Below are 14,795 nucleotides of genomic sequence, written 5' to 3'. Positions count from 1 at the left end.
CTTGTGGAATTTTAAACTTCTTTTCATCTTCCTCAGAGAATAGCATTCTACACCCGGCAGGCTACAACTGACTGGCGAACGGAAGAATCTTCTCATCCCAGTCTGCGCCGCGGAAGGCATTTGAGTGTAGGACGGCGGTAAGCCGGAGGCCGGAACGGAAAGCTCGAGACGCTGAGACGCCGGAGCCTTTTTACGCTTGGACTCAGGGCCCGGAAGTGGTTGAAATCGGCTAGCCAGAGAAGATGCTGCTGGACCTGTCGGAGGAGCACAAGGAGCACCTGGCCTTCCTGCCGCAAGTGGACAGCGCGGGTCAGGGGGCCCGGCGGCGGAGGGTGGTGCTCTGCGGTCTGGGAGGGGATCGGTGGGAGCGCCCGGTGCTAAGGGTCTCCTGGCTTCCGTTGCAGTGGTCGCTGAGTTTGGGCGAATTGCGGTGGAGTTCCTGAGGCGTGGCTCTAACCCCAAGATCTACGAAGGCGCTGCGAGTAAGCAGGGGGGAGGCACAGCGCTGAAAACTGCGCGGAGAAGTGCGTTCTCTGTCCCCCTGGAGGGGAAATGGTTATTGGGACTCTAAAGGTCTTATTCCCATTGTGGCAGAATAAAAGCAGAAGGACTCTTCAGTCAGGGCGCAAATCCTGCCCGTCCCCTAAGTATTGTGAGTTTTTAAAAGCTTGTATTAAGTCGATTTCCTGACGTGTTAATGGACATAGTACCATCTGCCAGAATACTGTGATGCTTACCTGCATCCAAGTGTGTGGAATAGCTGGGTGAACCATAAATATACAAGTGTTTGGTTATTATTAGTTGTTCAGACATCTACTTTTGCTGAAGGATTTTTACCCCGGTGGAGGAGGGACTGTTTCTATTATTGTCCCTTCTGCCAGGCTTGAAGTAGCGGCGCACTCAAGAGAAGGACTGTGCGCCTGGTATTGTCTCCACGGGTCTGTTTTTGTAAAGGTTACATGGTGGGAAATACTGAAAGCATTTGGCTGGGAGTGGAGAATGAACAGGAGGCTATTACCAAGTAATTATTTTTTTGTAATAATTGCAGTGTTTGAAAACATGGAATAATAGATAACATTTACCCTTTAGAGTTTGAATAAAAGAATAAATACCACATAATTTATTTGCTCATTTTTCCTCTTTTTTCAGGAAAACTCAGCGTGAGTAGTGACACTGTCCAACATGGTGTGGAAGGATTAATACACCTCCTCACTGAAAGTTCAAAGCTCATGGTAAGGGCTTTTGTGGACTGTTTTGTATTAGCAGGACCTTAAGGAGATTCAGTATACTCTACATCAGTCCTGGCAGGATCTGCTCATTTCAGTAATGTTGTTACTGGTTTATAATGGATTTAGTGAAGCCATGCCTAAGCAATCTGACTATAATGTGATCTGCTGGCATGAACACCTCTTGTCAGTATAAATTAGAATTGCCTCTAATTCTGCATGTTATTAAACCATATACTATAGTATGGATCCCAAGAGGAGGGAGAATGAAATGATTTAATTTTTTGCATATTAGCAGTATATAGCTTATTGGAGAATTGAGAACATTTTTTCCATTTTTTTTTTTAAGTGTTGGTTTCCCCTTCCTTAATACTAGCTGAGGGATCTTGTACCAGTATTTGTTTCTTCATGCTCATAATAGAGAAAAATATTTGAAAAATTACAAGTGGCTGCATGGGGCTTAATTTACATATTATCCATTCTACTGTGTCTCAGATTTACCTTTCTGTAAGAATCACGCGTGACCCTTGTTAACCAGATTCCCGGTTCCTACCTCAAACCTATTGAATCAGGCTTTCCAGAGGAGGGGCTTGAGAATTAATCTTTTCCCAAGGTGCTTCAAGTGATTCTTAAGATCAGGCGAATTTGGGAAACTACACTAGAGGCTCAACATTTTGATAGTGAATCCTAATGCTGGAAGTGATAAAAGATGCAGTGTGGCTTACTTGAGTTGTTTTCACCCTAACAGATTATTTGAGTGGTTATGAGCAACTACATAAAAAATTTATTTTATAGATCCCTTTTGTCAGACTTCCTAAAATATTACACTTAGAGGTGGTCCACAGCAAATGCCCTGTCCCATAAATCCATGTTCCATTAATTGATACGGGGAACTCATTTTTGCTGCCCTAAGCAATCCTTTCTGGCCCTATCCAGAGCTTTCCTGGCTGCTCTCCTCCTGAGAATAGATCCCTAGCCTCTTGCTCTTCTGTGTAGTCAAACTGAATCTTCTGACAGACCACCTGGTGTGATTGGTCAGCTAACCCAACCTGCCCGGCCCCAAGGACTATAATCTCCTCCACAAAGGCAATGAGCCTGTTTGTTTTGTTCAGCTCTGTCTTCGTAGCACAAGACCTATCCCACAGTAGGATCTCAGAAAATATTTGTTGAAGGGATAAAATACACAAGCCTATGCTATTAGAAACAGAAACAAGTCTAATGACATTAACAAACCTGAGAAAGAAAGGGTTGCATGCAGAAATTGGAAAAGAGCAAGGAAAGTAGAGTGTTAAAGTGGCTGAGGTGAATACACCGAAAGGAAGAGGAGCAAAGAGAAAGACTGTGCTTTCTCTACCTTTTCTCTACCTTTCTATCCCCTCCTCACTTCAATCATCCAATAAGGGAGTAAAAGCAAGGCTGCTGTTGGCAGCTTCCTTTTATCCTATTGAGGGTCAGTGCCAGTATTAGGATTGGTCCCCAGTAATGCTGAACATTGGACAGCAAAACTGTGACTCCATGCCCTTCTCTCCCAGCTCCCTTTCCTGGCCAAATATATGATTTCTTTGTGTCCAGTCAGCATCTGAGTATCCCACTAGGACTTACCCAAACCAGGAGCCCTCATTCTCTCACTAAGCCTTTTTTTTAAAAAAAGTCTTTTGACACCATTCACCTATTTCTCCCATCCCACCTCCTACTCCCTGCCTCTGGCAACCACCAGTCTGTTCTCTGTATCTATGACCTTGGTGGGTTTTTTGTTTTTGTTTCTTAAGATTTGACATGTAAGAGAGATCATACAGTATTCCTTTCTCTGTCTGACTTAATTCACTTAGCATAATGCCCTTGAGTTCCATCCATGTTGTTGCAACTGGCAAGATTTTATTCTTTCATTTTTTCTTATGGTGGATAATATTCCATTATGTATATATGCTACAATTTCTTTATCCATTCATCCACTGATGGACAATGAGTTTGTTTCCTTATCTTAGCTATTGTAACTAGTGATGCAGTGAACATGGCGGCACGTGTATCTGTTCAAGTTAGTGTTTTTGTTTTCTTTGGATAAATACCCAGAAGTAGAATTGCTAGATCATGTGGCAGTTCGATTTTTAATTTTTTGAGGACCCTCCATACTGTTCTCCATGGTGGCTGCACCAATTTACATTCCCACCAGCAGTGCAGGGAGGGTTCCCTTTTCTCTGAATCCTCGCCAACACTTGTTATCTCTTGTCTTTCTGATAAAAGCCATTCCAACAGGTGTGAGGTGATATCTCATTGTGATTTTGATTTGCATTTCCCTGATGATTAATGATGTTGAGCATCTTTTCATGTACCTGTTGGCCATCTGTATGTGTTCTTTGGAAAATGTGTATTCAGATCTTCTGCCCTTTTTTTTATGGTACGCGGGCCTCTCACTGTTGTGGCCTCTTCTGTTGCGGAGCACAGGCTCCGGACGCGCAGGCTCAGCGGCCTTGGCTCACGGGCCCAGCCGCTCCACGGCATGTGGGATCTTCCCAGACCAGGTCACGAACCCGTGTCCCCTGCATCGGCAGGCGGACTCTCAACCACTGCGCCACCAGGGAGGCCCCTTCTGCCCATTTTTTAATCGAATTGTTTGGTTTTTTGGCTATTGAATTATATGAGTTCTTTATATTTTTTGGATATGAACCCTTTATCAGATATATGATCTGAAAATATTTTCTCTCATTCAATAGGTTGCCTTTTTATTTTGTTGATGCTTTCCTTTGCCCTGCAGAAGCTTTTTATTTTTTTTATTTTTTATTATAAATTTATTTATTTATTTTTGGCTGCGTTGGGCCTTCATTGCTGCGCGCGGGCTTTCTCTAGTTGCGGTGAGTGGGGGCTACTCTTCATTGCGGTGCGCAGGCTTCTCACTGCGGTGGCTTCTCTTGTTGCGGAGCACAGGCTCTAGGCACGCAGGCTTCCGTAGTTGTGGCTCACGGGCTCTAGAACGCAGGCTCAGTAGTTGTGGCACACGGGCTTGGTTGCTCTGCAGCATATGGGATCTTCCCAGACCAGGGATCGAACCCATGTCCCCTGCATTGGCAGGCAGATTCTTATCCACTGTGCCATCAGGGAAGCCCCCAGAAGCTTTTTAATTTGAAATAGTCCCACTAGTTTATTTTTGTTTTTGTTGCTTATTTTTATGTATCAGAAACTCGGAATTTGGAATAGTGGGCAAGGGTTGCCTTTTACTAAGGAGTGTTATTTCTTTTACTAGACAGAAAGAATTAAGGGATTTCATATTCTTTTGCATATATCCAGTATTTCAGCCTTTCCTAGACAAAAATAAATTTTGATGTTCTGTTAAACTTGATTCACTTTTAGATTTCTGAACTGGATTTCCAAGACTCGGTTTTTGTTCTTGGATTCTCTGAGGAATTGAACAAATTGTTGCTTCAGCTTTATCTGGACAACAGAAAAGAGATCAGAACTATCTTGAGTGAACTGGCACCAGACCTTCCCAGTTACCACAGCCTTGAATGGCGACTAGATGTACAGGTATGATTATTTTTTTTTAAACCTGACATAGAATATAAGATTTATTTTAGGTTTATGTCCTGAGGCTTCTTGTGTTCTTTACCATCTTAACCAAACTCTGGTTTGAAACTTTCATTTTTTAATGTTCATTTTTAGACCATTTCCCAAATAGTTCATGTTCTTATATTTTTAATGTGTTCACATTGGTTTAATTCAGCACTGAATATAAGTAAGGAGAGGTGGTCAGCAGCTTCTTAACTGTGTTATTTATTAAATATTTCTTGTACACCTATCATGTGCCAAGTGGTGTGGCTACAGCAAAGAACTTGACACAGTTTATGCTCTTGGAGACCTTAGAAGCAGCAACTCCTGTGGGGCTCACGGGGAGGAAGAGATCACGGTGGTTATGCCTTTATGTTTACATCCTCTCATAATAACCAGGTGGAGGAGATTTCGGAATGGTCGTGTTCATGAACTTCAGCACTAGTTTATCTTGTATCCCTCTCTTATGTGGAGATAGCTTCTGACTTTTGGGTTCCAGTAGCCCTTAGAGGTTCTTTTTTCAGCTTTATTGATTTGCTTTGAGTTTTTCCATTATTAAGACATTTTTAGAAGTTAGAAACTTAGGCAATTGAAATTTCTAAAATTAGACTCAAGAGAGTTCATTTGCCCAGTAAAATGAGTTTGAATTGCTGTGTTACTGCAAGGACTAATACAGTTTAATGTTGAGGGTATATTGAATGAATATTGCATGTGGTGAGGTGTATTTTTTTTTTTTTTTTTGCGGTATGCGGGCCTCTCACTGTTGTAGCCTCTCCCGTTGCGGAGCACAGGCTCCGGACGCACAGGCTCAGCGGCCATGGCTCACGGGCCTAGCCGCTCCGTGGCATGTGGGATCTTCCCAGACCGGGGTGCAAACCCGTGTCCCCTGCATCGGCAGGCAGACCCTCAACCACTGCGCCACCAGGGAAGCCTCATGTGGTGAGGTGTATTTAAGGGCTGAAAAAGCTACTCAGAGAACTAATGGATTTACTGAGCTCAAGGAAGGAAGGAAAAGAAGTCTTGTCAGATGAAGACCAGATAAATGGCTAGGAAACTAGTAACAGGATATAGAACCTTTCATTTTTGAGTAGCTGACTCATCTCATGGAGACTGGTAGCAAATGGATAGTTACCAGCTAATTATTGTGCAGTTGCTGATGGGAAATAAATGATTCATCATAGGTTAGTTTCTAATAGAAGCATTTCCCATACTTCATAAGTTGCCAGCACTTGTTAAATAGCATCAGTGAATTGAACGCATCTGAGACCGGTGCAGGAGCATGTTACCTTTAGGGCCGATCCTTTTAAAGTTGCTGCTGTTATTTTTACAGGGAGAAGGACAGAATTTCATCCCCATTAAAAAAAAGAAGTCCAGGGCTTCCCTGGTGGCACAGTGGTTGAGAGTCCGCTTGCCGATGCAGGGGACACGGGTTCGTGCCCCGGTCCGGGAAGATCCCACATGCCGCGGAGCGGCTGGGCCCGTGAGCCATGGCGGGTCTGGAGCCTGTGCTCCGCAACGGGAGAGGCCACAGCAGTGAGAGGCCCGTGTACCGCAAAAAAAAAAAAAAAAGAAGACAATATCAAGAACTTTGTGGAAAGAAAAACTTTGTGGGCTACTGTTCTTTATCCTGTAGTACTGTCATTCAGTACCTTTGAATCACCCTCCCCAAATTACAACCCCCTCCCAGCCCCCTAAGGGTAACTATTATCCTGAATTCCTGAATTTTCTGTTAATCTTTTCTTTATAGTTTTTTTAATGTATATTTTTTCACTAGACTGTATAGTTTTTAGATTTTCATGTATTCTTCTGCAACTTGCTTTTTTTTGGTCTTTTTTTTATTGTTGGCTGTGTTGGGGTCGTCGTTGCTGCACACGGGCTTTCTCTAGTTGCGGCGAGTGGGGTCTACTCTTTGTTGCGGTGCTCAGGCGGCTTCTCTTGTTGTGGAGCATGGGCTCCAGGCACGCGGGCTTCAGTAGTTGCGGCATGCGGGCTCAACAGATGTGGCTCATGGGCTTAGTTGCTCCGCGGCATGTGGGATCTTCCCGGACCAGGGTTTGAATCCGTGTCCCCTGCATTGGCAGGTGGATTCTTAACCACTGTGCCACCAGGGAAGCCCTGCAACTTGCTTTTTTGATTGAACGTTTTCTTTTTAGATTTATTCATGACAATTCATGTTGCTGTAGTTCACTTCTTTTTGCTGTCATTTAGTAAGCATTTCACTGTATGAATATTCTCAATTTATCCCTTCTGTTGTTAAAGAATATTTGAGATTTGTCTAGTTTCGGACTCTTGGAAGCAAATACTATTATGAATATGTGTATATGTGTAAGAGTTTAAGGTAAATACCTAGGAGTGGAGTTGCTGATCATGTATACGTTTTCCAAAGTGTTTCTGTCATCACTCTCACCAGCAGTGGTTTTCATTACCATCACTTTACAGTGCTCCGTATGGACAGGTTTCTAATTCTTGCAAGTCAGATAAACAGTATATTATGATTTTATTGGCCATTTTACTGATTTCTAATAAAGTTGAACATATTTCCTATGTTTATTTGTGTTACTTCTGCAGAGTGCTTAGATAGGTCTCTGTACAATTTTTTCTTGGTTTTGTGGGGTTTGTATTAAATCAGAGCAGTTCTTCGTACATTCTTTTTTTTTTGCGGTACGCGGGCCTCTCACTGTGTGGCCTCTCCCGTTGCGGAGCACAGGCTGTGGACGCGCAGGTCCAGTGGCCATGGCCCACGGGCCCAGCCGCTCCGCAGCATGTGGGATCCTCCTGGACCGGGGCACAAACCCGTGTCCCCTGCATCGGCAGGCGGACTCTCGACCACTGCGCCACCAGGGAAGCCCCTTCATACATTCTTGATACTAAGTTTTTTTTTTTTTGGTTGTATGTGTTACAAAATATCTTTTCTCAGTTTGTGGCTTGTTTTTCTACCATTTTTAGGTATCCTTCGAAGAAATTTTAATGATTGTTCAATGTATCAGTTTTTTTCTTTATGGTTTTTTTTTTTAATATCATGTTTAAGAAACCCTTCCATGCTGACTATACATTCTGGTTTCTTTTTTTTTTTCCCACAGGTTTTTTTTTTTTAATATAAACTTATTTTATTTATTTAGCTTTGGCTGCCTTGGGTCTTTGTTGCTGCACGTGGGCTTTCTCTAGTTGTGGCAAGTGGGGGCTACTCTTCATTGCGGTGCACGGGCTTCTCATTGCGGTGGCTTCTCTTGTTGCAGAGCACGGGCTCTAGGTGTGCGGGCTTCAGTAGTTGTGCTGCACGGGCTTAGTTGCTCCACGGCATGTGGGATGTTCCCGGACCAGGGATCGAACCCGTGTCCCCTGTATTGGCAGGCGGATTCTTAACCACTGCGCCACCAGGGAAGTCCCTCTTTCCAAAGGTTTTAAAGTTTACTTTTCTTTTTGAAGTCTGTGATTCATCTGAAATTAGAGTTTTATGTATGGTATAATGTAATTATTATATGTTTAGCGTGATTATTAAATAGTCCTTATGCTCTTATTCCATTTAAAATCAAGCTTGCAAGCAGAAGCCTCAGGCAACAGATGAAACCATCAGTGACTATAAAGCTGCACCTTAATCAGAACGGAGATCACAACACCCAAGTTCTGCAGACAGACCCAGCCACCCTGCTTCATTTGGTTCAGCAACTGGAACAAGCCTTGGAAGAAATGAAAACAAACCACTGTAGGAGAGTCGTGCGCAATATCAAGTAGTCCCAACTTGTTTCCTTCCCTTAGAATCACTTGTGAATTGATGATATGCGGCAGTTACTTTTCAAAATAAATTTTTTAATTGATAGTGATAAATACATAGAGATTTCATAACATTTCTTTTCCTGTGTGAAGATACTGAGGTCATGATCAAAGGCTAAGTAAATTTCCTTTCCTGGTGCTAAATGTGGTCAGCTTCTTGACAATTAAGATGTATTTTGGGGCCTCCCTGGTGGCACAGTGGTTGGGAGTCCGCCTGCCGATGCAGGGGACATGGGTTCATGCCCCGGTCCGGGAAGATCCCACATGCCGCGGAGCGGCTGGGCCCGTGAGCCATGGCCGCTGAGCCTGCACGTCCAGAGCCTGTGCTCCGCAGTGGGAGAGGCCACGGCCACGACAGTGAGAGGCCTGCGTACCGCAAAAAAAAAAAAAAAAAGATGTATTTTGTATTTTAAATGTGTAAATAGGATTGAATCAACTGGAAGTGAATCTATACTGTTCAAATCCTCTGTATATATAAATGACTGTACTTTTTTGGATACTTTTCTGACTACTTAACTTTATTATTTTCCTCCTTATTGGCCTAAATTTGACAGTAAAGTTCACAATGTAATGATATTACTATTCAGAATATTCCTAGACAGTTTAATGTTTGTGACCTTTAAAAGCACCCCATGATGTTAACAGCCACAGAATAATTGGAAATGAATATAAATTTTTTTAATGCTATATTTAGGCAGTTCTTGCATTTTTCTTTGCCTGTGAATATATTAAGTATTTACCATGTTGCTTAAGTTTAAGTTGCCATGGATAATAAGCTTAAATAGCACTCAAATTTGTGTGAATATATTGCATTTTATTAAGGACTACTTTTTTTCCCTATTATCCAAAGCATCTAAGAGATACACTGTCATTTACATTTATAAACAATGCATGCAGACATAATGTAATCAATTCTTAATTATCTGGATGTAAATTTTAGTCACTTTTTATAATTCTGTTCGAATAAAGTATAAAGAGGGCAAAGAGAGGCCATGTTTACTACATTCCAAGCAAATATCCCTTCTTCCTTACAAACTTGATTTTTGTTTTGTTTTGCTTTTTAGTGGGTAACTGTAAGCTGTTAGCCTGAAAATTTCAGATGCTGATGTGTCAGGTCAGCCTCATAGAGTACAGGGACACAGGGAAACTTAAGGAGACACAAGGAGGTTTAAGGAGTAACAGACTTAAGGAGAAAGTCGTATGGAAGGGTAGAAACTGGGGTTCAGTCTTAAATATCTAGCCAAGACCTTATTCTGAGAATCTCATCCCATGCAGCAACTCAGGAAGACTCTAAACTGTACTCTAAGCTCTATCAATACTTTGCCTTCTAAGAGTTAGAGATTTTCAGGTCAAAGTGACATCACGTTTCTTCTTTCTGTTAAAGTAGAGCCCAGCCGGAAACAGAGGCCAGTGGAAGAAAAGCACAGTTGATATTGCCACCCATCATCCCCCTGCAGGCATCTGGGTCACCCCATACATATATGTTCTGCAGTTGCAAAATAACTATAATATCAGATATTAGCAAACTATAATCCGATAATTTTTAATTATAGTGATAACTTGATTAATGAAGCTTTCATATTAACAACCTCACAAACAAAAGGAAACTTTATATATTACATGAAATAGTAGCATATGTCATCAGGTTTAAAAGCAGCATGCCTGCCAAGCTTATATGATGAAAATAGCTCTGTGAGGCTTCTTATTTGTCCACATTTGGTGGGAGATAAGCAGGGCTGACTCCAGCCAAGACTGAAATAATATCCCTGTGTCTCCTTAGGGCAACCTTTCTTCTTCCTCCGTATCCACTGTTCCTACCCCAAGCAAAACAACAAAGCACATGTTAGTCTTTTTTTATTTGTATCAAACTCCCCTGGTCTCCTTTGGCTGTACTTTGTTATTCTTTCTGATGTTCTGCCTTTTTGGGCCAGAGTGAGTTGGGAGCAGTCTCCTAACTTCCTTTTGAATCTGGGACTCACGTTTTTTTTACAGACCATCTAATGAGCCTCTTCCTTTTCTTGTTTGGACACTCCACACCCTTATGCATTCCTCTGCCTTGTTTGTTTTATGGCACATTTGATTTTTTTTGTAACTTGTATATGAACATATTTTCTGCAGATGCAGTCACTATTCTACTCTCATATATGACCAAGTTTCTTGACTCTGGGATGTTCCTTTCCATCTGTAACTGTCTAAATGTTTGTTAAAACATTTTGGGTTATGAGTGTGCTTATTTTTTAGGATTTGCTGATGCATGTTTAGACAAGTGTAATAGCTTTTATGTCTCAAAGCCAGAATAGTAACATCTCATCTCTCAGAACAGAGCTGTGAGTAGGAAATAATCAATATGTATAATCACAAAGTTCTACATATACTTCACCCATTGGAAGTCTCCTTTGTGTTTCACAAAATTCCATGAGCTTGTTTTGTTATTGATATTTCCAGGCTTAGGTAAATATAAAGCAGCAAACTAGAAAAGTGGTGGGGATACCGTAAGAAGAAAATATACTTCTTTGAAAACTGAAAAGTGAGAACCTGATACCAAGGAAAGTTTGAAAAATCATTAAGTGTGTGTAAGGGATGCATGTGTGGGAGCCCTTAACATTTATAGCAGTATGTGGCCCTTTAGTATATAATCCTATGAGAAGGTTAAGAGGTCAGTCTTTGGAACTGGACAAAAGGGTTTGAATTTTAGGCTCTGTGGCTTCTTTTGGGTCCTTGATAAATTCCCAAAGCCTTGTTTTCTTCATCTTTAAAATAGGAGTAATAACACCTATCTCATTGGCTTGTAGGGACCAAATGAGACCACATATATAGAATGTTTAGCATAGTATTGGGCTTCAGTAAATACTTGTGTAGACTGAGGATCTCATTATTTTGTATCCTTGGATTCTGTCTCATATACTCTATTTAAGAAACAGAAAATGTTACCTGATTTCTATACTGAGTTTGAATAACTCATTAAAAAATTTTTTTGAAGTCTAAAGGAAGAAGGAAAAAGATCAGGGAATTTAAGTACATTTGTAGTAGTACCTTTATCGAAAATTTTAATTCTTAGAATGATATACATATAACTCTCCAGAAAACTCAGCTATTCAAAACTGCCTAGTCCCCATAGGGCTCAGGTAGACAAGCTGAGTGTTTTACCTATAGGCTTGGTCTAGAGTCCCTTTTTTCTGTCTTTTTTTCTCCACACCAGTGAAAGAAGCATGGGAATCTCAAGATACTAGCTAAGCCAGGTCTCTTTTTTAGGTAAAATTATATCTAAGTGGAGTTGTTTTTAATCTCCAGGAGAAAACACATAATACTTCTTTGTAGTTTCTCATAGCCTTCATGGTCAGGAAGATCTGTCAGCTGCTGTATAAAATCTTCCTGCTATAATATATGCACTCTTCTCTACTTTTTTTTTTTTAATATATGTTTAAGTCTCTCTTTAGCTTACCCTTCCAGAGTTTCCATAGTAATAGGTTACTGTGATCCCTTTTCCTTTCTTTCATTAATGGTAGAAATATTTTGGTAAAAATGGTATCATACTACATTGCCTCTAGTTTAAATATATTCGTTTTAAAACCACCATGACCGTTATGTTCAAACCTAAATACTTTCCTTAAAACAAGGAAGCCCAGCTTCACCATTAATGTGGTTACTTCAGTGAGCTTTACAAACTTCGAGAGCAACGTTTTCATTATAAAAGCAGAAGAAACCCATTATTTCTCAGCTTTGCAAAATAGTATGTACTACTTGGAGATGAGAAAGCGATATACTTTATGGCAATAAAGTATATATATTTAGTGATTCAATCACTGAATACTAATGGCTCTTTGTTTTATGTTCGTATAGCTCCAGTCCTCTCTGCTCAGGAACTCAAATGACTTAATTATGTTTGGTAGCCACGAGTCCGTAAGACCCTACTTACCATAATGGGGAAATATAGGAACTGTAATTTTATTTCCTTAATGGACCTAAAGTGAAAAGGAGCATCGGGAATACAAATATCTGTGTTAATGTATTCTGAAACTTGGCTTCTATCAGGTTGTTGCCATTTTAAACCCAATTAACTTTTTATAAGATAAATGTTTTAATGATTATAGTGTAAATTATGTTATCATTAGCGATATTGCTAATTATGTGGCTATCAGAGTGGGAGGCCATGCACTTTTATTATACTTGCACCTAAATTGATATGTTTTAGTTGCAAAGACTACAATTTTCATTTTCCTCTCCTGCAGTTACCGTATCTTCTGCAGAAGTCTGCCCAACCATCAGCTAAAAAGAGGCAACGCCAAGAAAAGGATTTTTGCCCTGTCTCACAAACCACGTGAGAGCTTTTACCTCTTTTCTTCTTAATTTTTCTTACTCTTTTACTTTGAGGTATAATCCAGCCATTTATGTATGACATTGTGCTGATAGGAAAACAAAGCAAATTTTAAAACCTTTTCTAGCTCTTTCTTTTTTACAAAGGTACTGACTCCGCTGCATTAAATATTTATTAAATACTCAGAATAACCCATGTTGTGTGTCAAGCAAAGGGTGAAGTCCTAAAGTCTAGAATGCTCTCAGGCCATTCCATCCTTGAAAATAGTTTAATTCATAAACTCATCAGGCTGCAGAAAGGAGTATCCTAAGGGGGCTATTCTGAAGAAGGGAAGGGAAGCTGTCTGTTGGAACCACTTTTCTTTGAAACTCCACCTTCTTCTGGAGAGCAAAACTTTTAATATGATTCAATGGCTAGAGCTGTAGAAATGTACAGAGGAGAGGACAGATCGCTACAGAATACTGTGGAGTACTTGGACATGGTTTAGGTGACAGAAATTATCTTTACCCCTTTTCCACTGAAGAGGGGTTCCCTGAGGTAACCAGAGGTGTGATGGGAAAAGCAAATTGAGTTTTTTTAATACCTGCATGCCAATGTTGTGATTGTCATAAATCCAATGAGAAGTGGATGCCTGTGGTTTTGAAGGAATGTGCTTAGTTCACAGAACGAAAAGCCTTCTCAGTTAACTCAAAGGCTAAAAACACAGATTAAAATTCAGAGAATGAGGAAAAGAAAATCCAGGGAAGTCTTTGAGTTTCATTGGAACAAGTATAGATGGTTAGGATGTGGTTTCCTGGCAAGGTCTGCAAACTATAAGCTTTTATTCCAAATAAAAAGTTCTTACAAAGCTCCAGTGAGCGTAAGTGCTGCAACATAATAAAATTACTTGATTTGCAGCTAGGCTGTCGTAACAATGCATAGACTAAACTAAAAAAGGTTGTAGACGATGTTTTGAGTACCTAAAAAAAATAAATGAGCGAGTCACCATATACTTCCCAAAAAAGGCGAAGATGATTTGTCTCACAATATAAGCAATGTAATTTAAAGGTTTTTTTTAATGTTTAGACTCTTAAGGGTGTAATTATAGGGTATTCTTTCCTATGCTTTTTTGGTCCACTCTTTGCTTAGACATAAAAACCAAATTCCGTGCCTTTCTTAGGCCCTTAGAACAATTTCTTTTCATGCCAAATCTCTTAAGCCTCCTCCCTCCCATTTAAAAAAAATTTTTTTGAGAAATAATTCACATAACATAAAATTCACCCTTGCAAAATGCAATTCAGTGGGTTTTAGAATATTCACGAAGTTGTGCAACTGTCACCAGTATCTGATGACAGAATGTTTTCATCACTCCAGAAAGAAACCCATATGCATTAGCAGTGCCTCTCCCTTTCCTCCTCCCTCCAGTCCCTGGCAACCACTCATCTCCTTTCTGTGCATTTGCCTCTTCTGAACACTTCATATAAGTCGAATTATACAATATATGGCTTTTTGTGTCTGGCTTCTTTCACTTAGCATAGTCTTTTCAAGGTTCATGTCGTATGTAGCATGTATCAGTACTTTATGCATTTTTTATGACTGAATAATATTTCATTGTATGGATATGCCCTTGCTTTTTCCAGTATTTGATTGAGTCCTATTCCTGGTCTCCCTATGAAATTAATCTGTTGCATTTTATTTTATAATGTTTGTAAAAGAACCTCTGTCAGATTCAATAATGTATTTTCTACAATGATGGCTTTTTAAAATTACCTTCCCAGGTACAAGTTAGAAAAGTCTGAGAGCAATTTCTTCCTAGCCAGTTATTAGTAGAGTTATTCTCCAGTGAACTGAGCATTTTATTTCTAGCCTAATTCAAAAGTTATACCAGGGGGCTTCCCTGGTGGCACAGTGGTTATGAATCTGCCTGCCAGTGCAGGGGACATGGGTTCGAACCCTGGTCCGGG

The 14,795-nt window shown here is 40.5% G+C and overlaps 1 protein-coding gene across 1 annotated transcript; it reads left to right on the top strand.

Annotated features, from left to right (window-relative positions):
- Positions 1-209: 209 nt before the first annotated feature.
- On the top strand, positions 210-8,839 carry COMMD2 (COMM domain containing 2). Its single transcript, XM_024769068.1, has 5 exons — positions 210-309; positions 405-482; positions 1,150-1,232; positions 4,572-4,745; positions 8,301-8,839. The coding sequence occupies exons 1-5, from the start codon at positions 243-245 to the stop codon at positions 8,496-8,498; spliced, it is 600 nt and encodes a 199-aa protein (XP_024624836.1). The 5' UTR covers positions 210-242; the 3' UTR covers positions 8,499-8,839.
- Positions 8,840-14,795: the final 5,956 nt, after the last annotated feature.

This window comes from Neophocaena asiaeorientalis, unplaced genomic scaffold, assembly GCF_003031525.2.
Source record: "Neophocaena asiaeorientalis asiaeorientalis breed wild unplaced genomic scaffold, Neophocaena_asiaeorientalis_V1.1 scaffold118, whole genome shotgun sequence".
Taxonomy (NCBI): Eukaryota; Metazoa; Chordata; class Mammalia; order Artiodactyla; family Phocoenidae; genus Neophocaena; species Neophocaena asiaeorientalis.
This window is presented reverse-complemented; position numbering and strand designations above follow the sequence as displayed.